Source organism: Prinia subflava, chromosome 4 (genome assembly GCF_021018805.1).
Source record: "Prinia subflava isolate CZ2003 ecotype Zambia chromosome 4, Cam_Psub_1.2, whole genome shotgun sequence".
Lineage (NCBI taxonomy): Eukaryota > Metazoa > Chordata > Aves > Passeriformes > Cisticolidae > Prinia > Prinia subflava.
The window spans coordinates 11,363,866-11,391,215 of record NC_086250.1 but is presented as its reverse complement, the minus strand read 5'-3'; the positions used below and the strand labels follow the sequence as shown (position 1 = coordinate 11,391,215).

General features: G+C 40.0%; 1 protein-coding gene across 14 annotated transcripts in view; it reads right to left on the bottom strand.

The window, feature by feature from the left end:
* Window positions 1–27,350, bottom strand: part of ABCC9 (ATP binding cassette subfamily C member 9) — a 69,795-nt gene that overhangs the window by 23,589 nt on the left and 18,856 nt on the right. For 11 of the 14 annotated variants that reach the window (XM_063395438.1, XM_063395445.1, XM_063395439.1 and 8 more), the window contains 18 exons: window positions 25,641–25,805; window positions 23,990–24,145; window positions 22,023–22,157; window positions 20,586–20,748; window positions 19,922–19,962; window positions 18,468–18,610; window positions 14,872–14,980; window positions 13,650–13,760; window positions 13,062–13,134; window positions 11,117–11,222; window positions 9,545–9,583; window positions 6,562–6,600; window positions 4,593–4,694; window positions 3,127–3,211; window positions 2,585–2,665; window positions 1,512–1,649; window positions 901–1,026; window positions 191–287 (listed from right to left, as the gene is read on the bottom strand). In XM_063395438.1, coding sequence (XP_063251508.1) covers window positions 191–287; window positions 901–1,026; window positions 1,512–1,649; window positions 2,585–2,665; window positions 3,127–3,211; window positions 4,593–4,694; window positions 6,562–6,600; window positions 9,545–9,583; window positions 11,117–11,222; window positions 13,062–13,134; window positions 13,650–13,760; window positions 14,872–14,980; window positions 18,468–18,610; window positions 19,922–19,962; window positions 20,586–20,748; window positions 22,023–22,157; window positions 23,990–24,145; window positions 25,641–25,805 — 1,909 coding nt within the window. The remainder of the gene's footprint in view (window positions 1–190; window positions 288–900; window positions 1,027–1,511; window positions 1,650–2,584; window positions 2,666–3,126; window positions 3,212–4,592; window positions 4,695–6,561; window positions 6,601–9,544; window positions 9,584–11,116; window positions 11,223–13,061; window positions 13,135–13,649; window positions 13,761–14,871; window positions 14,981–18,467; window positions 18,611–19,921; window positions 19,963–20,585; window positions 20,749–22,022; window positions 22,158–23,989; window positions 24,146–25,640; window positions 25,806–27,350) is intronic. The other 3 variants (XM_063395450.1, XM_063395449.1, XM_063395451.1) reach the window with 2 other exon arrangements.

Below are 27,350 nucleotides of genomic sequence, written 5' to 3'. Positions count from 1 at the left end.
CATGATGTTTAGGGAAATATATGGAGAATCCCTTGAACAAGTCCTATTGTAAACAGGTCAAAATGTTGGACTTTCCACTATTACTACCAAGTGTCTTAAATAGGGTCACACTGCTGCTAAGGACTGCCAGCCATAAAAGTGAAAAGGCAATGAAAAATGATATTCAATAAAGTGAAATTGTAAAACAAACCTTCATCTTCATCTTCCAGTTGTGACTTGGATTCTCTGGGGTACATGGCTCTTCTGAGGGTTTTTCTCTCAAGAGTTGTCTGGTCAGCTTCCATATCCTGAAGTAATTAGGTTATCATTATTATTAATAATTAATAATAGGTTTTATTAATTTGAGACATAATTTATTAATTTTAGAGCTTAGCTGTTCACCAATTGTAGTAATACTTGCGGTAATATCAAAGAAACTTTATGTGGATCATTTAAGTCACACAATGGAAAAGCACTGTGGTTTTCAATTTAAATTTCAGAGAATTCAGCTTTGCCCACTTCTTTCCCTCTCTCTGCCATTCTTTCATTCCCTCTCTTCTGGAATGGTAAAAACTTCAAAAATAGTCTTTAGAGAATCCTAAATGTTCATGGCAATAACAGAAGGATAAGAGATACCATAGGAAGTTTCTGGGTCCAACGCTTGCCCCACCAAAGGATCAGTTGTGCACCACATTTCCAAGGGTTTCTTGGCTAAGATGCCCTTACAAACCATCCACGATGGATATACCACACACTTCCCAGACAATCTATTCCAACCCCTGAAACTCCTTACAGGTCATGTGGTTTTGCCCTAAAGTCAAGTCGATAACTTGCTTCAGACATGGTCTGGGTGTTTTTTTTAAATTGAATGACAAATATTTTTTGCGGATAAGCCATCCTTGCCCAAATGCTCCCATTTACCTTTTCCAACTCTTGATCTTGGCGATTCATCAGAGTTTTCCAGTGTTCATATAGCTCAACATCTTTGTTTTGGATATCCTTTAGTGTCCCTTCTCTAAGCACCATTCCATCCTTCATTGCTATGATCTAGGGGATAAAGCACCCAGCACTCAACAACACAGATACCATAATCACTGACCTGGATCCTACAAGATACATCTCACCACTAGTGACAATACCATTATGCAAATTTCTGTCTTCATTTTATTTAATATTTTATTAACACCTTCTTAAGTTTGCTGGCACAGCTCATAAACTGAAACTCATGTAAGTCATGTTTTTCTGCACTTGTATTGAAAGCATTGAAAATAAGGAATAGACATAATAGCAATTACATCAAAATTCTCCAGGCCTTTTAATGAACAAAAAAAAAATCTACTTAAATAGTGTAAAAATAAAATAGTTCTTCCACTATAAAATCTGTGTTAGGTAAAGTGTCAGCCACATCGCATATGGAATTGAGGAGGGACTCTATTGCAGAGAAAAGTAATAATCCCATTAAATGTTATGGTTTTAACTTCCGAGTGCACATTCATCCCAAGCAAATTTTCCCCTGGTCCCTCTTCTCTTACCCAGTCAGCATGTGGCAGATATTGTAATTTATGTGTCACCAGAACAAGAGTCCTCTTGTCTTCTTGTAGAAACTTCAAAATCCCTTCCTGCATTAAGTGATCGCTTAAGTGAATGTCCAGTGCAGAGAATGGGTCATCCTGCAATTACATCAAATTGAAAAATATTAGAACAGGATACAAAGGTGAGGTTTATTCCTAAAATAGTATTTAAAAAAAAAAAAAAAAGTGATTGTTTTTACTGATGTTTAATCTCTCTCTAGTGACAAGGACCCAGTCAGAGGGCTGCACTCCAGTGAGCTGGAATCCTCTGCTCTTCAGTTCATAGCAATGGACTCAGTTTCATTTTTTGTGTCTGGCTGTGTGCCTCACTGACAGAGTGCAGGAACACCAGAACTGAAATTTCCCATCCAAATTTGAAAATGCCAGGATCCAAAGCCAAACTTGGGCCCAATTTCGATGTGAAACTGGCACAGGAAAATTAAAGCAGAGTTAGCAACCCTTCTCATTTCCTCCAAACTAAACTACAGACATGCTTGGTCTTCACCTTTAGCGAGTGTTGCTGGAAATAAGGCAACTTTCAGATAAGGCTATCAATATGCAAACACTTTTTCTTCAATAAGTCTCTGCTTAATTTTGGAGAGGCTCAAACAGTGCCTTCATGAACCTCCTGAAATTCCTAAAATGCTCTGAAAGTAAGGAACAGAGAAGGGAAAGGCTGTCCAACTCCACAGCACTCTGCAGGAGTGTGCTGAGTCCTCAGACTGTTCATTAGGGCTCCTTATCAGAAATCCTGCTGTTTTCTGTGGGACTGTGCTGATAGTAGGTCACCACTGAGAGAAAGGAGAAGTTAAAACAATCTGTTCCACTCTTCTAGTGTTAATCTGAATCGGGAATTCCCACCTTCATCAGCTTCCCAGGATGTTTTGATGCTGCTCTGAGGGATGCTTATTTTCTATCTCTATAATTTGGTGTTGGAGTTGAATACAAGTCCCCATAGGTCTTCTAAATATAAAGTAAATATATGGAATTACAGTTTTATTACTAACTTTCCATGTGAAAAAGAAAAATCTTACCAAGAAGACAATGTTGGTGTTCTGGTAGAGTGCTCGAGCTACACAGATTCTCTGTCGTTGGCCTCCACTTAAATTAATCCCCTAATGATTCAAATGGATCAGAAATATTCATCTTTGAATAAACATTATGACAGGCCTTTGGAAATGTGATTTTTTACAATTATAGAGTTTCATTAAATTCTAATTCTATTGATAAACAAGCATAGTCCTCATATAATATCAGAAGAAAAGTTATTATTCATGGGTAAATGTAAATTATGAAGAGCTGCTCTGAGCACAGCAGGCTTATAAGACTGAAAAATGTAACCAATACCAGCATCAAATTCTGCAAGCAAAATACGGGAGACTTTGGTCAAGAAATCCCACTTGAGAAATAGCTGAAGAAGCAGAAGGGATTCCAAGGTTTTTTCAGTAACCTTTGGTGAATTACAATTATTTACCAATCTGGCAGCCCAATACAGACTAGAACTGTCTGAGTGACATCAGGGAGTGTCTTCTTAATACAGAGGCCAAGCAGAGATTAAAGCATTCACATTATTTACCCTTTCTCCAATTTCTGTCTGGTCACCAAATGGCAGTAAGTCAATATCAGGCTGCAGAGAACAGGCATCTGTAACAGCCTTGTACCTGGAAAAACAACGTGGTCATTGCAATTGTTTATCCAGCCACTCCCTCTGCTAACACAAAAACCTCCAGGTAGATGTCACCACAAACTTTTCATTGCTTTGTGATGGCTGGATAATTGTAAAAATAAATAGGGTAAAATGATTACTGAGAACTAATCCTGGAGCATTGTAAATGAAGCATTGTAAAAAAATTACATTTTTACTAGAAGTCTTTATTAGCAAGTCTGCTTTTTAATTATGTAAATTATTGAGTACAATCCTCCCTGTCATGTAGTTGTTTTGTTGGACTCCAGAGTGTTTGAAGTTATTTTCCACTGAGTTTTTATTCTTCCCCTTTAAGTGCCTCTTCATTTTCTTAGGAGTCATTTTATAGGGTAAAGGAGCCTTACAGTGCTTCTGGTCTTACCAGAACCAGCAAACCCCTTGCAAAATGTTGACTTTTTTTGGTGAGATTTCTGGGTCTGTAGCAGGTGATCTGCTGATGAGCAGCAGGGATCAGAATATTTGAGTGATGAAATTCAGCCTTGCCCCTTTGAAGCTACTGAAACAAGTTGATGGATGCAGTGGCTGAAGAATCTGGTCCCTGATATTTTGGTGCTTTTCTGGATTGCAACGCATTTGGTCATGGTTAGGGTTTTATCAAGTCAGAATGGAGTCATACATCTTAATACAACAGAGACTGAGGGGAACAGGGTGTATTTTCAAAAACTGAAAATAGAGAGTGTGTTGCCTTTGAAAACATCAGCAATTTTTTTTCCTTAAGTCCAGTCACATTTTCCACATTTGTTAATTGACCTTTTAGAAGGATGGAAGAAGCAGGTGCTGGGTAGGCACAACAGAAACTGTGCACCTCAGCTTTCACACTTCCTTCTCTTGTATTTCTAAAGGAAGAATTAAGGCCATTCCTTCGAGGCACCCCATCTTCATAAATGCTGGTTTTGGAAAGTGGTTGCTCCAGTAACTTGATCACAGTGGAATTAGCACATAAAGTCAGTGGAAACATGCCTAGAATCCCTGTTTCCTGACTCTTCTGGCAGCCTTGGGCTCCATTAAACAAAAGAAAAATACATTAGTCTCCAAATATGAGGTTCGTCTCACCTTGGAAATGACACATATGACTTCAGCTGTATTCCATGGAGAGCCACTGCCATTGTGTGATTTCTCACCAACGTGCTTAGACACGTGCTCTGGTTAGAGGAACAGCCTAACTTAAACCAGAAACCTTCCTCTGAGGTGAGCAAAGTCAGGTTGGCTAAATCCACCCCAGGCTTAGCATGCACTGGTTGATATTTTCCAGAATCTACAAGCTTCCTCTATAAGATGCCAAAAAACCCTCTTTAAAAGGAGCTGCCAGATGTTTTTGCAAGGAGATGGATATTTACCTCTGCTTATTAAAGGGGCTGCCAAAGATGATATTCTCCTCCACGGTGGCATTGAGCAGCCATGGCTTCTGGGCTGCGTAAGCCACGGAGTACCTGTTCCTACTGCAGACAGACACAGAGCCTTAGTGAGAAACAAAGCCCTCACACTATGAAATAGCTGATAATCAGGTTTTTAAATATTAATTTCATGAATGTGCATTCAGAAAAATACAGGGAAACACATAAGCAAAACAAAGTGAAGGGAAGAGTTTTAAATTTGATGCTTTAGTTAGAACAGCACCCACTCTCTCCCCTGATGTCAAAATCTACACTCTAGGTTGTGTTATATTCTACTATCAATGGCTGGTACCTACCTCAATCTAGTAACTGCAATTCAAATCCAAAGGCAACTTATAAATGATACTAAGAAATATTAAATTTTCACAGGAATATTTATTTGGCATTATTTTCTCTAACATCAAAACATGTAGTGAAAAGGCACTGTTCAAATGGCATTGGCACACTTGACTTGCTGCTTTCTGAAGTATGAGATTATTTTATGTGGCCACATATATAAAATACTTTTTTATCAGTGAATACTTTTTTCCTTTCAGTTTATTAGATCCTCAATGATATTGGAAAAAAGAGCAGTTTAATACAGATTGGGAAGGAATCACTGTAGCCTCGCAAGGATTTATTATACATACTTTAAATGTGTCTAAATGCCTAATGACATTTGTTAATAGGTGCATGTATGTTCTATACTTCTGGCTGTTTTGCCATGGTACAGAAGAAAAAACTGTCATGCAATTTCAGACATTTTTCTGAGATGCCCAAGGTGATGTGAGGAAGGAGGTATGAACTGGTACCAGCTCATGGATCTGAACAGTTATCATAAAATCATGGAATAGTTTGGGTTGGAAGGGACCTTAAAAATCATCTCATTCCAACCCCTGCCATGGGCAGGGACACCTTCCACTATCCCAGCTTGCTCAGAGCCCCATCCAGCCTGGCCTTGAACACTTCCAGAGATGGGGCAGCCACAGCTGCTCTGGGCAATCTGTGCCAGGGCTTCACCACACATATAATAAAGAATTTTTTTCTGATATCCAATCTAAACCTCCTCTTTGTCAGTGTGAAGCCATTCCCCCTTGTGTCACTCCAGGCCCTTGTAAAGAGTGTCTCTCCATCTTTCCTTTAGGCTCCCTGCCAGTTCTGGAAAGCCACAATAAGGTTCCTTCTTAGTGTCTTTGATGGTATTGCTTCCAGAAAAACATTTGCTTAGCTTCATTTGTAAGCATGTAGTATTTACCACTGAGAGAGGGGGTGCTAAGGCAGGAGAAACAGCTGGTTAGAAGCTGTCAGCAATATCCCAAAATTTCCAGGAGTTTTAGCTGTTCATATGCACTCGTATGAAATACCTCCTCAAGATTATGGGGCAGCAAACCATGGTGTGGCTCCCAACCACAGCTCTGTGTGCCACTACCTCTCTGTCGTTTATAACATACTTTAGTGGAGCTTGTCCTTCTTTTAAACCTGGAGCCAGGGGTGGAGCCCCAGCTTGGTTTCAGCTGGAGCTGAGCTGGCTTCCTCTGTGCCCTGCTCCATCCCATCCCAGGTTAGGCACCATGGGGAGCCCAGTGCTGGGCAGAAAACTCAAAAACACCTGGGAGGAGACACCTAATGATGCCCCATGCCTACAGATCCTGTCCTGCGTGACAAGGAGCACACTGAACTCCCACTGAGGTCAGATGGGAACTGAGCATCTGACAAGACAGATGTGGTTCAGACAAGACAGAGGTAGTGGTTCACTGGCTGGAGAAGTCTGGGATCCACTGGATTTGCACAATCTATCAATTAATCCCACGGTAAACAATGATTAACATGGTAAGGAAACACAGAGATGGTTTAAGAGCACAAAGATGAGGATTTGGGGAAATTCTCAAGAAATAAATGAGTGTTTTATGATACACTAGAAAAGAAATAATACCTTCTGGATGCTTCAAAAGAAGGTTCAGTTTCATTTACACTGTAAGTTATGGTAAATGACATTTAGTAAGCAGGAAATATAAAGAATAACATTTTGTGCTAGTTTTACATACAGTTAACCTGGAGTTAACGACATACTTGAAGAACTCAGCATAGGTTTGGGGTTTTATATTCTTGAAGGTAAAACAAAAAAAGTCTAAGCAAAAGCATAACACTTTTATAAATGTGACACTTCATATCTACAAGGCATCATGGCTAAACAGGCAAATTATGTTGTTAGAAAATGTATTAAAAAAGAAAATTGTATCATAAAACCTATTAAAAATTAAAATATTAATATTACCTAGCAAGAAATAAGTTAGCTTCTCCACACAGTTCTGCCAGTGGCCTGCAAAAGTTGGTAACTAATGTCAAATTTCCCCTGGAGTAAAGATGATCATATCCTTAAGAAATACATTCTAAAAAGCAGTCAAATGGCAGCAATGACATGAATGATTTTGCAGCTCCCTCTGTTTGTTAATTGACTTTTTAGCATTGCCAAGAGCCTGGAATGGCAGGGAAAGCAGTTTTGGACCAGCGATGATGCTCATTCCAGGCATGGTGGTGCATCACTGCAAAGTGCAAAACCTAACTAAAAGAGATATCAGGTAAATAGAAACAGGCATTGGAAGGGGCTAGAAAACTCATGCTAAAACATTATTTTCTTGACTTTTAAAAAAAGCCATGAACAAAAAAGTCCTCTTCTCTCAGGCCTATGAACACTCTAGATGAAACTCTTTAATGCTGAGACAGAAATGACTGCATGACTGCTGGGATGCCAGTAAATGCAGCTGCACTCATTAGCAGGATATCCAAGTTTAGAAAGGGCATAAAACTTCTAATAACAAGCAGAGTAAAATGATGGAATCTAAGGAGAGATTGAAAAAGGGACTGGGAATTAGGTGAAGGCAAACAAGAAGAAACTCTAAATTTGCTCTATTCAAGACCCCCAGGCTTTTGTCAGGAGAGCACTGCAGTGGTAGAGAAGGAGAAAATGCTTTCAGGTATAAGTTTGGGAGCACCTTCTGAACTCCAAGTTAACAAAAACTGGGGACAAGCCTTGCAAGACTCCTTGTAATTCCATACCAGATTTAATATGCTTACCATTATAACCAAACAGAGTATCTCAATGGGCAAGGACTAATTTTAAGATCTCTGTTTCTTAAACCTTTTTTCCTTGGTTAGAAATTTCATTCCCAGCTTAGCTTGACAAATAGACTTTGATTCTCACAAATTATGAATGAGATTTCTCTGAGAACCCACATTCACCAATCATCCCATGAATAAACACAGAGAAGACCTTTAGTGAGCTGGGGCATTCACAAACAAGGGAATTAAGTATTTGGTTTTATACTTTATTACCCTGCTGAATCTGAGAGAATGATGTGATTGCAGGGCATGGGCTTAAATGGAACCTTCTGAGATTTCTAAAAAGGGTATTTTATTTGCCTGAGGGGATTAGCATTTGTTTCCTCTAGTTCATTTATTTATTGAAATGTGGCTATTTATACTGATTTTTAGCTGTACTATAAAATATACATATTGCCCAAAATGGGGTGTGGTAAGTTCAAGTCTGAAATGGTAAGAAGGACCAAACTAATCAGTCATTTTTATAGATTTTGAATATATAAGATGAAAAAAACAAACAAACAAGAAAAGAAGAAATCAATTGAAATCAAGGTTTTAAGGAAAAGTAAAAAAGACCCCTTGTTTAGAGATTTAGACACTTTTGTGGTAACTCATACTGTTTTAAAATAGACTAAAGCATCTCTAATGAGGCTCTGATTCCCTCTTCCTACAAAGTAGCGAGGGAGGAGAAGGTGTACAAAATCTCTGGGATAGCCCTGTAAACACAGAATGAACCATTTCCTCTGTTAATACAGGCAGGAAATTGAGGCAAGATGAGGACTAAGCATCTACACAGATTCTACACAGGAGTTTAGAGGAATTTAGGCCTGTCCCTGAAACCAGAACTGGTAGTTCTGCTGGTTTTGGCAATTGAAATTTATGTGGGTGATTTTTTTATCCCTCCAGTGCTCACTATGCCCTTCAGTGCTTTCTCTGAGCTCCTGTGGTTGTAATCTTTGGGTGAGCATTGTACTTGGCAATTCTTCTGAGGGGAGCACTGACTTTTCCTGATTTTTGTCACATCCTTCCGGATACTTGAGGATAAACCAGGCCTTTTTTGAGAATCTATTTAATAGTTCTTGTGTTTCCTGAGCTTTTCACTTAGTACACAACAAGTTGTCTGCACAGAAACCATTTCAACGCACGAAAAACCACGTGGCAAGTGAAAGGATTCCACTTAGCCTCTCTTGGCTTGGCAGTCTGAGAAGATGGTTCTGACTGTTTGGCTTGATGTGCATGAGGGGAATGCATGTCTCTGCATGACCCCCACAAATCATTAAGAAATAACTTAATAATAAATAACTCTCATCTGAAACAGGCTTGGCTGAATGACTACACCTAGACAGTCCCATGCATCAGTGTCTAACAAGCCTCTCAAACTGATTGCTCACTGGGAAAACAAAAACCCAGCTCCATGTCTAAGGATGTCACATTTCTGGGCCATGTCCCAGCCCATAAGATTTGCCCTGGCCAAGATCTTTTACAGGAAGATGCACTGCTATGCTTTATTTCCCTGAGATGCCAAAGCTGTGACAACCCTGGCAGCAGGACACACAGCCCTCACTGCAGTCAGGGTATTTGAATCCCAGTGAATGCCTTGCAGGATTGTCCCAATACAACTGGAGCTGCAATCTTATCCATGCTTACAATCACTGTGTTGTCACAGTTGAATTTGTAAAGGAATTCACCTAACCTGCATTTCACCCCTGCATCAGTAGCTGCGTTAGTCATGCACAGAAAATCGCATGGAAAGGGTCTTAAAAGAGTAAATAGGACCTTTATTATGGTTTTGCAAAATACAGGAGTCAGTTAAATACCTGAAGTATCCTTCTGTATTCATCTGTCTGCCAGGCAGTCTGAAATTACCAGCAAAATATAACCATGCTTGCATCAGCTATATCACAATTATAGTGTGCAATAAAAAATCTGAGGTGTTTGCTAAAACCTGAGTTTCTTGGTGTTGAGGTGATGTACAGACTGTTAATCAAGTGACTGCATGATTCTATCTCTTGAACAATATTAAACTTCTCTTTTTTTCACAATTCATAATTACTACACATTTCATAAGCTGTATCTATTATGTTTCTAAGAGTTCTCATTTTTCTAATCTTTCCAAGGTTCCAAATCTTTATCTATGAAAAATCTGAGTCTTTCTCAAATACTCTTTCAAAACAACTTGGAGAATCATTTCAAGGTACATTTTACTTAATAATTTTATTTTTTTTTTAACTACTGAGAAAAACAATGCCTGATTGTGGTAGAAAAACCTTCATTGCATGTCTCAAAGAAATCAACTGTGGTACATCACATACTCTTCTTCCTTCAAAGCCTAAATACATATATAATTAAACTAAATTTAGTGTAGCCTTGGCTTAAACTCTACCTGCTACTCCAGTGAGATCATATGTTTAAAACAGCAGAAAGTGACGTATAGCTAGAGAGCAAAAATGCCATGGATACTATCACAGGAAAAGCAAAAAAAAATCCAGTTTACAACATTGCTGTAAGAAAAATATTACAAAGGAGGTTACTAGTCAAGGAACAGGGCAACAAAATATTGGTCTCTGTGACAAAATTCCCTCTTTTCTCAGCAAAAAGATAATTGAGAGAAGTTTGGCTTGGTGGTTTTAAAGAAACAGAACTGATCTTTAAAACCAAAGAACAAGTCTTGAGGTTACAGCACATCACTTCCACTGTCTCTGCCCTGCCTAGGCTTAAAGACTGCTTGCTGCCCCACTTACTGGTTCTGAATCCACAGCCTGACCTCATGAGCAGTTCTCCTTTCAGAAACAGCTTTTTCCCAGCCTTTTCTTTTAAGGTGTTTGGTGTGCTCAGACTGCTTTTGGAGTGTATTACTGTGAAGAGTGACACTGTTCCATAGGTGAGGCTTGGGTAAGTACCAGGGAAGGAGAAAAACATTGCTCACATGTAATTACATTTTTTTTCCGCCAGCAGTAGCAGCAGCTCTGAGTGGAAATACATCCTTTCCTTTAGGCTGACACCCCACACATCCACTGGGCTGGAGAAGCTCCACACTTGGACTGGTGGGTACAGGAACAATGTAACAATGCTGACTTCAATTGTAGTGTGTACTGAAGCCTATTTGATAAAAGGAATAGCCTAGGCTTTCTATCCAGGTCATTTGCTAGGCCAGTATATTAGATATTAATCACCAGACTAGCCTCTTTCCCTTCCTGGGGCACCCTGCTCTGAACGTGACAAAACAGTGAAAAATCCTTCCTGAGTTTGCAGGTGATGCATTCCAGAGAGGATCTGGGTGATGGTAATCACTCAACATGCAGTTCTGAGGCATGAAGTTTACATTTCTCACAGCAAATCTCAGCCTCCTCCTTAAATGCATACAGCAATTAATAGCTATATAAACATACTTGCTCCAGTGAACTTTTCCCTCCAGGGTCTGCATCTCTCCCAATATAGCAAGGAGAAGTGAAGACTTGCCACAGCCAACTTGGCCCACAATCATTGTCATCTGACCTATGATAATAGTAAAAACAACAAAACACTTTTTAAAAAGAGAAAAAACCCCAGTTATACTCCAGTTCACAAGGCCCAGCTGGATTCAGCTCTAGTGCATTTTAACTGATTCAATAATTCTTTTAGCATCCATTGCATAAATGGGCAATATTGCATGTATTTATCTATTGAAACATTAATGGATTGCAGTAACATGCTAATCTCCAAAGTAATGAGACTTCTGCTCTTACCTATATTAACATTTGTTTTATGGGTCTGTGTTACTCTATGAAAGTTATTTAGGATCAAATGATACATGGTGGGGAGTGATTATTCAGCCTGGAGGTTCATGAAAATTTGGACCAATCTAATAAATAAACTGAAAGAAGACCCATTACTCTTCTCTGCTTTGCTGTACTTCTCCTTCCCCCCACACAGACACTTTCCTACCTCCAGTCCTACTCTGCAGTGACAATGGTGCTTCTCAGATCTTCCCATAAACTGATTGAACTCCCCAATTCTGCTGGCCAGTGCATTTCATAGACTCACAGAATGTTTGTGTTGGAAGGGACCTTACAGAACACCTCGTTCCAGCCCCCTGCCATAGCAGGGACACCTTCCACTATCCCAGGTTGCTCAGAGCCCCATCCAGCCTGGCCTTGGACACTGTCAGGGATGGGGCACCCACAGCTGCTCTGGGCACCCTGTGCCAGGGCCTCACCACCCTCACAGGAAAGATTTCTTTCCTCATACCCAATCTAATTCCCTGGCAGCATGAAGCCATTCCCCCTTGTCCTATCAAGCCAGGCCCTTGTCAAGAGTCTCTCTCCATCTTTCCTTTAGGTACTGGAAATTTTCCAGTTAACCTTCTCTCCAGTGGGAAGCCAAGGGTGTTATTCCTTCCAAAGGAGACAAACTCTGATTCACCCAGCCTGTGAACCCATGGCCCCAGACTGTAAACTCCTTGCAGCAAAGACATTCTTCTGGTGATACTTAATGCTACATGGAAACAAATCATACAGGCTTGGGGATTACTAAATCACCATGTGCCAGCAACCTAAAGTAATATTCTATTTTAAAACAAAGCCCTTGATAGGAGATCAAAATAAAGCATAAGGATATTTAATGAAATGCCAGCAGACACTGTTACGAATATTACAGCGTTATCAACAACAACAAAAAGAAATAAAATTATTGCTGTCATTATTTTTAACAATAATAGGAAATAATAGTTGCTACTTTTCACACTTTCTATGCAAGTATTCCAAAACAAACCAGCATTTTGTAAACCTGTGGAATCCCTAGCCAAAGACATTGAGGATGCAAGAAATTACAGGAACTCAGCTTGATAAAAAGGAATTCATTGAGAGACAAAACAATTAAGGATTTCTTGACAGAAAAACTCCATCTTCTGCATGAAAATAGTTGTGAACTGGAAGACTGTAATGTTGATGTGTGGCAGGAAAAGTATAGTACATGAGTGTTGCAGAAAATAACATACTGATGGACCCTTGGTTTGAATGAGTCTGGAGTTCTCCCTCTTTTTTTTTTTTTTCAATTTCTCTATTAAAAATAATAATTATATTTTTCAACCATTTTTCATGTTTATTCTAACTCTTGACTTAGTTTGTGCTAGTATAGAACTATGTAAATTATAGAGATATATATAAGCCACATAATTTATCTAATGATATTACTATATGAACAATACAACTCATGAACTTGTATACACTTTTAACCTCTATTTTTTTCTTATAAAATTCTAAATATGTACCTTTGTGCATTTCAAGACATCAAGAACTGGAATTAATAACAAATTGACATTATATATTTCATATTTAAGGTGTGCTTTCATCCTACCTGTTGGGATTCTAATGTTTATGTTGGACAGTGTAGCTAAACCACTTCCCCATGAAAAGTATCCATTGGTCACCTACAAAACAATTACCACAAATCAGATATTTAAACACAGGAGGGGAAAAAATAGAATTATTAATTTAGATTTAAAATACCTTCATAAAAGAAATAATAGACACGGTGTGGTATGGTTGTACAGCCAGAGAAAAAAGCAAGCTAAGTTTGTAAAGATTATCAAACCCCAAAAAATTGTGAATAAGAGAAGACAAATACACAAATGTACATAATGTATGTAAGGCAAGAAAGGGATGATCTTGAGTTGACCTCTATTTACCAAATACTTTTATTCTGTTAAATATGAGACTAAAGACTTGGACCTTAGATTCATGATGCCTCTGTTTCCTGAGAAGACATGAAACAATTGTAAAAACTGATCTGCAGCTCACTCTTCCCACTGTAAATTTGGCTGAAGTGCTAACTTATTTAAGGGCTCACTCTTGCCATGGAAAATTTGAAATAACAACAGCAATTGGGCACCACTGCAGAAGGACTGTTCTCTATTTTCCTGAGGGGAAACATTTTCTAAACCACCTTAATGGCCACATCATCAATCTCCACAGGCCGTGTCTGCTTCCTTGCTGGCTGCTCGTAGCTTTCAAGCTGATACCTCAGGGGCTGCCTCCTGTTGATGGCCTTGGTGTGCTACACAGAGAAGTGAAAACAGGAGAAAAGTTGGAATCCTCGTGAGAACACAGCATTTGGTGCCCTGTAAAGCAAACAATCCCTTTCCTACCACCACTGCAGCTCAGGAGAAGCAGCCAGTGCTTTTCAATATGTGATAATACAGATACACCACTGCCATCCACACATTTTAAATGTTTTAAACATACTTAACCGAAGCACAGACAATATTGGGATTTTTTGCTTCCCATGCATAATCCCCTCAAATTTCAACTCTAGTGTCCTTCTCAAACCCTCTCCCCATCATCTACAGTCTCTGTAGGATCAAGCAAAACATGGACAGGACAAATAAAAGCTGAAACAATCTCATTTTTGTTTCTTTTATTATCATTGTTAGCCCAGAAAAACAAGAAAGGTGTTGTTTCAGGTTGGCAACCTAAAATAAAATTTATTTTATGTTAACCCCCTCTTTCTGTTGCCATCTTCAAGTTTCAGTCACATTTCAGATTATACAGTCAGTTTGAAACTGTTGAAATATATAGCTTTAGAAAAATGTCAAAATGAAAAAAACACACCTTTTCTGAAATCATCTTTGTTGTGGTTTTTTTATCCTCAAATTTTACTCAATTTCATTCTATTTTTAGTACTCCAGAAACAGCATTTTGGAATTAATTCCTATTTCACAAAGTTTGGTGGGGTTTTTTTTTTTTCCACCTTTAATTCTGAATTTCCCACAGCAGGAATTGTTTCTCCCTAAGGATGCCCAGTATAAAATGGATTGCACAGGCAATATACAGCACAAACCCCATAACCAAAAGAAATCCACCTGGGTCTTCTATAGAAACAAAGAAGGTTGAATTTTAGCCGTATTTAAATATGTTGGTGCATTATGGTTGGTTGAGGTTGGTTTGTTTTTTTTTTACTATTGACACTTCAGCAATGCTTAAGTGTGTTTGGGGACCCTTCATGTTATAAAAACACAGAGATTAGGACATAAAAGGGGCAAAATTGGTCAATATTTGGGCCAGACTAGAAGTCAAAGCTCCCAGGCTCTGTCAGCTTGGCCACTGGCCTTGTATGGGGCTGTATGGCCTCTCTGCTTTGAAATTCAGGGTCATAAAGCAGAACTTACAAGTCCTGTGTGCTTCTTACAGGATTCATAAGGTACAGAGCTGTCCCCACCTCTCCAGCTGTCATCTCCAATCTCATCACTCAGGAGAAACTCATTCAGCTTCTGAACACTTGAAAGAAAACAGGGCAGTGAGTTACATAAACCCAGGTTTCCATGAATACATTTCCTTTTTTGTGCAGAAGGATTTATCAGAAATATTCCAAAGAAGTTCATGGGATACTTTCATCTGCCACCCTGATGGCAAATGAAGATTTATGTGTGTGGAAGAAGGACAGATGAAAATAATTAAGCATTGTACTGGTAGCTGGGAATGAAGAGCAGAGCAAGTCATGAGGGTGCCAAGGGAGCTCCATGGGAATGGTTTCCCTCTTGGCAGGCTTATCTGTTCTGTGCCTTTCTCAGGCTGCTGCAGTCAGGGTGCAGAAATAAGTCATTCACCCACCTCTATCCTCTGGAAATGCCAGGGCAGTGGGTGCATCCTGACACAGCTTTTGCATCATATAAAAAAAAGACATTAAAGCTATTAGAAACTGCCCAAAAGCAGTCATGAGGATGGTGAAGGCTCTGGAGGGGAAACCACAAAAGGAACTGTTGAGATCACCTGGCTTGTTCAGCCTGGAGAAGACAATACTGACGAGAGACCTCACAGCAGTTCTGCAGCTTCCTCACCAGGGAAACTGAAGGGTGAAGTTCTGCAGCTTCTTCATGAAAGGAAGTGAAGGGGCAACTACTGATCTCTGCTCTCTGTGACCAGTGACAGGACTCAAGGAAACAGCATGAAGCTGTGCCAGGGAGGTTTAGGTTGGGTATTAGGAAAAAGTTCTTCACCCAGAGGGTGGTCAGGCACTGGAACAAGCTCCCCGGGGAAGTGGTCACAGCCACAAGGCTGACAGAGGACAAGGAGCATTTGAACAACCCTCTGAGGCATAGGGTGAGATTCCTGGGGTGTTCTGTGCAGGGCCAGGAGCTGGACTCAATGATCCTGGTGTGTCCCTTCCAACTCAGCATATTCTGGCATTCCATTGTTCTATGCACTGCATGCACACAGGGGCTGGGTACTGCACACCTCAGCACAGCCATGGCCAGCCCTGGAGACACACAGGAACTCTTTGCCTAGCTCTTAAAATTGTCCACTGGGAAATACAGTGCACAGGTTTAATTCATCCTTCATCACAGGAGGATTTTATTGTCTTTCTGTCCCCCTTCCTTTCAGAGTGCTACAAGCACCTGCGTCTTTTTCATTCCAGAGAAAGGATGAAAAAAATCACACACCAGTCATGTTGAAGCTATTACCTCGCAAAAACTAAAATCAAAGTGCATTGGGCCAGAGACTGAGAAAGCAGAAGGACATATGCCATCAAATTAGTGATTTGAACATTAATCTGCAAGTGGGAAAGTAGTTAATCTCAAAGCCAGTCTGTGTATTTTGTATTAAATTATCAATACACCCTCAAGCCACAGAGAGACAGGTTAGCAAGAAAGCATTGCTATTGTCATTATTTCCTCCTGCCAGTATGCCTATTCCTATCTCCTCTCGTGAACAGAAAATTTATGTGCCTCATAAATTCTCATAAATTCTTATGTTTCCATATCAGAATTTCAGTCTTACATAAGGGGGTAAGCAAGAATTTATTTTCCTGTAGAAGATACAAGACCTTGTTTTGATCGTGCATCTAAAATGACATCAACCCTTATTTTGCACTTGAATGAGGTACCCTCAGAAGTTTTAGTGGCACTAGAACTACTCTTGAACAGAAAATTGAGATTCTGACCAAAGTATAAGCTCTTAATCACAAAAATAATAAGCACATACTCATATATGTATTTGATTGAGGATAGAGCCATGGAGTGGCCAAACACACGTTCTTTATCCCTCATTTATAGGACATCATGTTCTTGGGAGAAAGATGTTAGGAAATGAGTTTGACAAAAGATGCAGTTTGTTCTGGCAAATCTGGTCTTTAAATATTGCCCTGAGGGGTGGCCAGCAGTGTTAAGGAAATGTACACACCATTTTGATATTAGGGCTATGCTAAACATAGTACAGAGATGTAGATGATTTATAGAGGGCCTGGAGATTTTCCACTACTCAGAAATAATTTTCAGCCTAGGGAAAACGTCTCATGTGGCCCTGCTCCTGCTGCTGCTTTGATAAAAATAAACTGTTTAATTATTTTTGTTTTTTAAAGTCAGTGTGGTGCTGGAAAATGACAGCTGTGGAGCCCAAAGTCCCCTTGACTGCTGTTTGGTATTACCATTACCCACCAAAAAGAGGCAGTGACAGCAGCAGTGCAATGTCTTGCCAATGGTATGGCAAGGAACGATGTTCCTGGGTGGGAAGGCACTCAGCCTTGGCATGAAGGAACAATGAGAAGGTTAGTTCTGTCTTCACATTCTGCTAGTGCTTGGCATCTGACACTCTACTGCCAGCCAGATGTCACTTGGCACCTCTTGGGACATCTTGGCAGTGTGTAGGTCTGCATAACCACCCCATAACTGTGACTGTCCATACAGGGCACTGACACAACACCCAAAAGCCTGAAATGTCATTTATACCAATCTGCTCCTTCAAGATTAAGTGCTCTATAGCCCAGCATGAAGGAAGCTGCTCTGTTGGGCTGTTTTACAGAAACAAATACCTGGAACAGGATGAAGAACATCATTAAATCCTCACCCTCAGCCCAATGCAGTTCATATGGGGTTAAGGTTAAGCCTGTTACTCTTCCTTGCTTCAGCAGGGCTGGTCTTGCTAGAGAGCTTCACACCAGGCTCTCTCACCCCTCAGAGCTGCCAAGAGTCCAGAGAGTGCTAGGGAGGAGCAGTGGTGGGTGGCCACAGTGTGAGAGGAGGAGCATCTCTCAAGGAAGGACAGTGCAGCTCTGAATCTGAACTGCCAAAGTTAATGAAATTGTAAAAAGAATGGCTCATTAGGAATCACAGAGTCACAGAATGGCCCAGGTTTCAAGGAATCTTAAAGACCACCTCATTCTGATACCCTGCCATGGCCAGCAACACCTTCCACTAGCCCAGGTTGCTCAGAGCCCTGTCCAACCTGGCCTTGGAAACTCCCAAGGATGGGGCAGCCACAGCTGCTCTGGGTAACCTGTGCCAGGGTCTCCCCATCCTCACAGGGAACAATTTCTTCCTAATATCCAATCTAAACTCCTCTCTGTCCCTTTGGAGCCATTGCCCCTTGTCCTGTCACTCCAGACCCTTGTCAAGAGTCTCTCTCCATCTTTCCTGTGGGCTCCCTTCAGGCTCTGCAAGGCCACAGTGAGGTCACCCCAAAGCCTTCTCCTCTCCAGGCTGAACAATGCCAGTTCCCTCAGCCTTTCCTCCCAGCAGAGCTGCTCCATCCCTCTGATGCCCTTGGTGTCCCTGCTCTGGCCTGGCTGCAGCAGCTCCCTGTCCCTCCTGTGCTGTGTTTCTTTGTCTCTGCGTCATGCAGGAAAAAGGATGGGTCACTATGATTTCTCTACCATCTTTAGCATCAGTGTCCCACCTGATAACACTCTTCCACATGAGCAGAAGAAACAATCTTTTCTGGTGTTGAATGTGAGTGTTCAGGAGTTGGAGGAAGGAGGAGGACCACGTACCTCACGATGGCCTTGACTGCAAAACGAACCACGGTGGAGAGCAGGAACAGAGGTGTGACCAGGATGTGGAACAGTGACAGGGATGCAAATGCCTGGGCGGGCTGCAGTGGCTTTTCATTGGTGTATGCATAAGTCACAAAGGTCTGTCACATCAGGGAAAGAGCATGTCAGGACAAGAACTCTTGAACAAGATGGACAAGGACAGCAAGCAAAATAGCTTTTTCAGCTAAGGCTAATAACTACCTCAGTTCACTGGGAATCAGGATAAATGGAAGAGAAAGATGTGTTCTGTTAAAGCGAAATCGATTTTAAAATCTTGCCAGTGATTTCTAGAGGTGTACACATGTTGTATTTCTCTGGGGAATGGTTTTTCCCTCCCCAGAGACCCCTGGAGTCTGTAACTATGTAGTTTAACACTTTTTCCCCCGACCCTATTGGCTGAGATCCAACGATCTCTTCCTTGGCAGGAGTCTAGATAAGGCCCTGTTCTTCCTCACTCATTCTCTTTCCCCCCTGGAAACCTTGGAGAATAAACGTCTTGGACTACATCTGGGGGTCAGAGCCTCTTTTGGAATCTTTTGCCTTGTCCCTGAAATATTCCTCCAAAGCCCTCTAACATCTCAGCTAGCCTAGGAACTCCAGGGGGATGCAGGGGGGAAATCTCATACACATTGAAGAGGGGAAAAGTTTTCATTGTAAAATCTAGCATTTGATTACAGCTTTGTAACTGACTTTAGGGTTTATAGGAAACACACAACCCAGAGAAAAAAATCAGTAAGAATCTAAACAAATCTTTGGGGTTTTTTTCACAGATGCAGAATTCTGGTCATAATGTTCCAATTCTTGTACTCACTCTCAGCATACCCTGCCCTCAAAATTTGGTCTATGAAAGCTCTTTACTGATCAGCATGGCATAGTTCCTCTAGTGCATGAGGCTGAGACTTTAACTGGGATAGAGGACAAACAAAATTTATTCATCTTTAAAATGCAGTGTACTCTTTCTTGAAAACTTGAAAGGAGCCTCATAATGCATTTTGAAACAGGAAAAAATTTTTCTGCTAAAGAGACAAGAAAAGACACTCAAAACCTCTTTCAGAACAAGATTATAAAAATGGGTCTTCTTTCAAGTTGTAATGACCTTCCTTCCTTCCTCCCTCCCTCCCTTCCTTCCTTCCTTCCTCCCTTCCTCTTACTAAAAAAATCAAGATGGAATGATTTTTCTTTCTTATAGTAAAAAAAATTATTTTTCTCTTTGCTTTTGCCAATCCACCTTCTCAGAATGAAAACTCCCAGGGTCATGCTCTCCTACACTTTGCAGGGGTACCTTAATTCATCTGCTGATTCTAGGAAGAATAGGTCCAGTAACAATGGTGCCCTTTCTTCCTTTTTACACCCCCTCTCCCCACTTTCCTCTCCCTTTTTTATAAAGAAAACTGGAAAAAAACATATCTTACTGCAAGAACAGCTGCTATTGGTATGGCTGCATTCATAAAAACTGAGAAAGAGAAATAAAATAAGCATAAGATTACAGGAAATAAGAAAAAACAATTTTACAGTAAGTATATGACACGAAAATAATCCAGTTATTTCCAATTCAAGTAATTAAAACTCCCAAAGAAAAATCATTTTGCAGGAAGAAATTTCCTTCCCTGACAGTCAGAGATCTTAAACACATCCATAAATAAGCCATGGAGTTCTCTCATTTGTCTACTCTACTAAACTAGGACAAAAATCATTACGTGCACAAGTAATGTGAAACACAACTAAAACATTACTCAATCCTTTTACATTGCAGAAAACAATTTATATGCATAAAACATTTATCTTTGCTGCAGCCAGAGTTGCCAATATTATCTGGAGCCTCCTTGCTATAAAGTAACTCCTAACTAATGTCACAATGAAGGCAACAGAAAACTTACTGCAAAAAAAATCAACAATATGCATTTTATCCTTTCAAATTTCTGTGTTATGTATTTATCATGCCTTTTTATTTTAATGACATTACAGACAGATAAAAGTGTCACAGGCACAGCTGTATCTCTCTTTAGTTGAAGTTGGGAGGAATGTTGACGTGAAAAACATGATACTTTTCCAAGCACTAAAAAGACAGTTACTTACTGGAAAGAGATGTATGAAGTGCAAAGGTTTTGAGACTGGTGAGCTCTTTCATTCTCGTTTCTTCCACACTTGTACAAAATATGTGCTCCCAGGCATACAGCTTTAATAGCTTAATGCCTTTGAGTATCTCATTGGTTTTCTTTAATCTCTCAGTAGAATAGTCCTTCATTTCAAGAGAAAACCAGAGGAAAAAATTGGTAACCGTTTGTAGTCTTAATGACAATCCTCTTTTCTCCTCACTTCTGTTGTTAAATTCATTAAAAAATAATTTTGCTCATTTGTGATTTTATACAGGTGTCATACTGAGAAAAAAAAATAAAACTTCATTTTCTTTGGAGGTGTTAAAATATTTACAACCATTAGGGGAAATAAGGTGACCCTTCTCTGCAAAGAAAAATAACTCAAAACATCCCAACCCTTCAAAGAGAGGGTGAAACTCAGGGAGATGGGTTAGTAGGTCAATGGTGTCTATTTGCTGATGGAAGAATCATTCTGGGATCCACTTGTGAAAATAAGTGAGATATTTATCAATGCATTCAGCTAATTTCCCCTCATCAGAAAACAGCAATCATAAGTTTTGGTAAAATCATGAGTTTTGGTAAAATCATAATCCAAAAGATGTTATGAGTCAGAGGAAGTCAGAATAGAGCAGCAGGAAAGATTATTTCTGAAATTATGCAAAGATAAGTCCTCTTTTCAATTTGTACAGGTTATAAAAACTGACACAACTCAACGGGATTGAAGTGTGCTGGCAATTAGATCCATGCATCAATAATTTGCTTACTGAATATTAAGATAAAAAGGATCTCTAAATATTTGTCAACTTAAACATCAAAGGTTTATTTAAAAAGTTCAAAGGTCACAGCAATAAAGTTAAAAATTAGACAAAGGAGCAGAAAACACTTCTAATTGGTGAACTAAATGAGGCAGAAAAATAGACTTACAGCACTGAAGAATTTAGATGTGAATAGATCCAGCAGTGCCAATTGATTTTTAGAGAATACCAAAGCTTGAGCTGAGAGTAAGAAGTCTCTGGACTTTACAGAGGGAGGTTGTGCACATTCTTTAATACTTTCCTGCTATAATTTATCAGTCACTTGCACTGTTTGCTAACATCCCATGAAATACAACATCTGCATGTGGGAATAACACCCTTTCATGGAGTGGAATTCAGACAAAATTGTGCTAGTTGGATTAAAAATACTCTGCAGAGAAGGCAGGTCAAGGCCCACATACTTTACTGAGATTCTCTTCTGACAAACTGTGAGGAAGGAAGAGACACTGAGGCACAGAAAAACAGCCAGGGAGGGACAGTGAAACTGAGGGATGGCCTGCCACACGCACACTGTGGTTTTCACTAACTACAAGACCTGAACCCAGAAACAGAACCCTCTTCTCATTTCTGGATCACAAATGCCACTGAAATAATTCACTTACAAGAGTGCTCTTCTGAGCCTCAGCCAGCTTGGTGGCTATGAAGTACTGGATGGGAGCTAAGAGCACAATGACAGCGGCCCCCACCAAGGCGCTCACTCCCAGGAGGTTATAGAGGAGGATCACACCCATTATTATCTGTGAAGAGAAAAGCAACACAGGGAAAAGAAAAAAAGTAGATTTCAATATGCCAGAACCACACCAAGAGAAAAATGTTTGTTCTTCTAATAAACACTTAAATGGTTCATAGGAATCAGCTGAGCCCGTACTTCAGGAGGTCACATTTGGAAAGTGTGGGAAATAAACCCAGAAGCCTTTCTTTTGACATTAACTAAATAGTTTGTGTTAGTGCCTGGTAGTTCTAATTCCAGACCGGGTTTCCACAAAACTAAAGGAGCACTAAAATGATGGTGCTTGCCCCGAGGCATTTTACAGAGCTCCAGGCTTCAAGTCCTGTTTACACTGGAGCTCCTTACCTCACTCTGGAAGCATTCAGAGGTCTTAGGGCTGTCATGGATCACAGTTGCATTCTGTTGTGGTGTCCCTGTGCAACTGCAGGCACAGGGACACAAAGACAGGCACTGAGGCACGAAGCACATGTGCTGGGACTGACACAAACTGAGCTTGGGCATCAAAACTATGCAGCTCTGGAGGAAAATGCTGCCTTAGCCCTGCAAAGGGTTTGGGAACACTTCCCATAGAAGGTTACCTAGGAATGGCTGTGATGTGACTGCTGAGATTCTGGTTCCTGAGTTAATTCAAGCTCTGCTATATAAATATTCCTATTAAAAGATCCACTTTGTGGTAGAGAGATGTCCTCAGTGATAAGAGGGCAGACAGAATTAGTTGCATATCTTATATTTTTATCTCTTAAACCAGTCTGTCTTTAAATCTCCCTTCCTATTCTACATCAGAAGTAAGAATCAATGGAGTTTAACATTTTTAAAGCAATATTTAGCTTTTCAGGCTCCTGTACTGCAAATTACCATTCCTAGCCACAGCAATCAGAACACCTGTTCATTTAATAACTTTCAAAGTATTGATAGCAACAATTCCATCCATTTCACAGGATGTGAAACAGTGAAATGAAACCCTATATTATCATTTCTAATTTCTGTTTCCATGTAGCCTATTTTGCCTTTTTTTCATAAACTATTTCATGACACTCTAAATCCTACCCAACTCATTAGTAGTAGTAATTACTGACTAATAAAATATATTACTGATACAGTTTCAGGAAATTCAGCAAAACAGAGAGCAAAACTCTACTATAAGAGTTGGTTCTATCCCTTTTAAAAATTCTTTAATGTCAGTGGGATCACTGAAAGGTAAGGACCATGCCAAACACACCCTGAGCTAAAATTCTGAAGAGGCTACAGGAGTCCAAGCTTGATGGAAAATCAGCATGTCTCAGGTCATTTAGTCAAAGGCATTACTGAAGATTTCTTCCAAGCTAAATAATCTCAACCTTTCCTTCCTACAGATCCTCCTCCCTTTCTTTCCCAGCCTTGCTAAGAAGCAGATGTGTTCAGTGACTAAGTTTGCTTAGATGAGCGCTCCTCTGAGCGTTGTCAGTGTTCATGTCAGTCATGGAACAGGATTCACTTGCTGTTGGTCCTGCCACAAAACCCAGTTACAAGTGGACGCTGCAGAAGCAATGCTTAGTGCTGATGTCAGGTGGCAAAATAAAAGCAATGGATTTGTGTCAACAGTGGAAGAAATACGAGCAGGAAAAGGATTGCAGGTTCTCATTCTTCAAGTCACAGACATGGAAATCCTGCTAAAAAACCCCTCTCTCATCACTGGCCCTTGGAGAGACACCTTTCCAGCCCTTGGGCCACATTTGTGCTTGTTAATCTTAGTGGGAAGCACAGGTTCCCCTCTGGATTTTGTAATAGTGTCCCAGACATGCACTCTCCTCAGCCAGGCTGGAGGATCTCTGAAATCAGGCCCTGACTTGGATGCTCTACCTGAACAGGCATTGCCCACAGATTGGGGCACAGGAACAAGAACCACATCAACTGGTTGGTTTCTATGGCAACCAAGTTATTGATTTGTCCCAGCGTCATCTCTCCCATGGACAAGTTGGATGTAGAAAGCCTCAGGATCTTATTATATATCATTGCCTGTAAGAAAGAAGGGAAAATGAAGCTATTAAAATGATGTAATAATAAAAAGAACAGTAGCAGTGGGGTGTTTCAAGCTGCATCATCAGCCTTTACCTAGGACAGCCCTTCTCCCAGTCTCTCACCTGAGACAGAGAGAGATGGAGACAGAGTGAGAGAAAGCACAAGAGAGAGAACTGACTTTAAAAAACTCCAATTCCTCTTAAAAGTTTTGTTGCTTAACGCAGACCTAAAATAGAACAAAAAATGACAACAAAATATCAAAATTTAGGAAATCAGCCAAAGAACCTCTTTTAACAAGCATTTGGTGAGCCTGCTTTTCTGTGACACTCTGTCAAAGAGATCCTTGTTTCTGATAAGACAGGTAAATTCATGCTGTGAAGTTTGATCAGTGGGTATGTGTTCCTTTGGGTTTCTCTCCCTTACCTGACCATTCCATAAAATTGGTAGGAGTTTAACAGGGTTTAAAATTAATCAGGGCTTACATCTACTGAATTTTAAAGACAAATATTGTGAGCCCAGTTTGCAGTTATGATCAAAGATCAAAAGCTGCAGCTCCAAGGAAGTTTTAAAAACAATTTCTCCTTTTTGACACATTTTCTTCATGAATAAAGTATATCCTGTAGATTTAACCCGAAATGCCTGGTGAATTAAATCAGCTGCATATGCTTCTAAGGGTCCCAGTTTTCGTAAGTGGGAGTCACAAAAAGGAGTCACTAAAAGGAAATAACCGAGTGCTCTTTCATCCCCAATCTCTACCATCTATCCTGGGAGAAGGCAGAAAATGTTCAAAGCAGCTCCATCAATCAGAGCAAGTACAAAAAAAAAAAAAAGAAGCCTCCATGCTGAGATGATATTCCCATGCTTAGTTACATCTGGCAAAACATCAGTTCCAGCTTCTGGATTGCTACTGCTGCCTGTGGAGTTTGGTCTGTGCAGAGTCTGGGCTGGAGCTGGCTCCAGTTCACAACAAGGCTCTCACAGAGGGTGAAGGGATGCTGGGGTTACAGACACAGCCCTGCAGATGAATCACTCCCGTCCCATCCCACAGGGCTCTGGGCTAAAGGGCAGAAATGTCCAGAGTCACCACTCCCGACGCACGCACAGTGTTCCCATAAAACAAGGACACTGCTGGTAACTGTCCACAGTCATCTGGAAGCACCTAGGAGTAAATGAACCAAGCAGGTGCAGAGCCAAAATGACACTGCTGATCTTCACCTATCTGTCATTGTCTGTAAAGATATGTTTTTATATACGTGGGCTTTTTATGAGTGTTAAACTTCCAAGAGATTAGCATGACAGGATTAGTTTTTAGCAAAAGGAATTGCTGCCAGCTGTTTGCCAGCACTACTTTGTCCAGCTTTCTGTATAAAAATACAGCACATATCTTCTCTGAAACCATCCTTTCAAGTCAGTCTTCAGATAAAGAATGAGACAAATGAAAACACAAAGCTGAAGCTGTTATTAGTGAATCTCCTGGCAGATCTTTGCTCACCAGTAGGGCACCCCGGAGGTTGATGCCAGTCTCTGTAGTCACATAGTAGGAGGCCTGCAGGAATGTCCTCTGCAGAATAAGGGCCAGAAAGAGAAGGACTGCCAAGACATAAACATTCCTGAGGAATTCCTCTGATGAAAGGTAGGAGTTTGATGGATCCCTCACCTGAAAAGAAAGGAAAGAATGATGCAAATGCCATAGCAGGGATTTTATATTCCCAAGAAGCTGGAAACAAGCAAATTTAATCATTGCATTAGAATAAAACATAATGTGGTATTACAGGAAAGTTATAGAAGTCAGATTTCTCACTGACATCTGTATGAAAATCATTTGGATACAAATTTAAACTCCACTCTTGTTCCAGAGACTGAGGATTGGGATGTTTTAGCAGTTCTAAAATGCTTTTGTTTTAGCAGGAAAGGAACAATAAGATCACCGTGTCTGCCTTGTCTTTAGTTTCCCCATCAGATTCTGGTGATTTGTAAGATAGAAATGTTACTCTGTAAAAAATAAAGTTCATTCCACCTACCCCAAAGAGCAGCTGCAAGAAAATATTTTTTATTATATGTGATTAGTTATTTCTGTTGCACTTGCATATTATGGAAACAATTCCTTCTACAAATGTAGTCTATGACACCCATAAATTCTGAATAACATGAGACTATACATGCCAGTATTCTGCATAAAATGAGATTTAAATGACTCAACATGGAAGAGAAAAAGAAATCTTGTTTAAAGCCCTTTGTTTTCATTTTCTAGTTTTTGTGTTCACTGTTCTGCTCTCTTTCAGGCAGAAAAGGAAACAAATGTACCAAAATACTCCAAGGAAGACTGTTCCTTTGGTATTTCCGACCCAGCTGGAAGCAGGATGTACTGGAATTCTTACAGGGGAAAAAAAAGGAAAGAAGGAAAAAGCCTGTTCTACTGAAATGTCCAGACTGATTCTGAGATGAAAGGAAGGGGCACTATAAGCAAGAAAATCATCTGCCCAAGACTCCTTGAAAAAGGGTTGCTTAAATGCATGAATGGTGAGATAAATATATTTTAAAACTTTTCTCTTAATGTTCTGCTGCATCTAATGTCCCCTTGTTTTCATAGGGGGGATATGAATAAGAAAATAACATTTGTAGATACTTCTTTTAAATCTATATAGAGATCTCAGGAATTAAGGCAGAATAAGCATAAATTTAAACATATTCACATTAACTAGAACTAGAAAGAATTTAAAGGAAAAATGTTTAATAGCAAGAACAACCAAGAGAAAGTTTATCAAAATCCATAAATTAAAAGCAAATGCATTCTGAAATGTATCCAAGAGAAACAGTGACTGTCACCAAGCCAAGTGCTTTCAAGATTTCCAATGATTCCAATCTTCCCTTTAGCCAATGCTCATTCAAACCTTAAAAAGCCATAACTGAAGCCACTACACTGAAGAGTACAAAAGCTAAAGGAAGCAGACAAGGTACAGATTCCTAAATCTGAGATCCAGAAATTATTTTCAAGCTTAAATACTTTGTTTGTTCACCATGCAAAGAGCCCCAACATTTTTGAAGGCAAAATATGCATTTTCCTTGTAACTCTGTGGCTCAGATCCAGCATGCACAGGTTCAAGGGTGATAAAAAGCTTTATTTGATAAGATGTACAATTAAACTCTCCTTCAGTGCAGTGAAAGCCTCAAGCCAAATTGAGACCATCAGTCAAGAAAATTA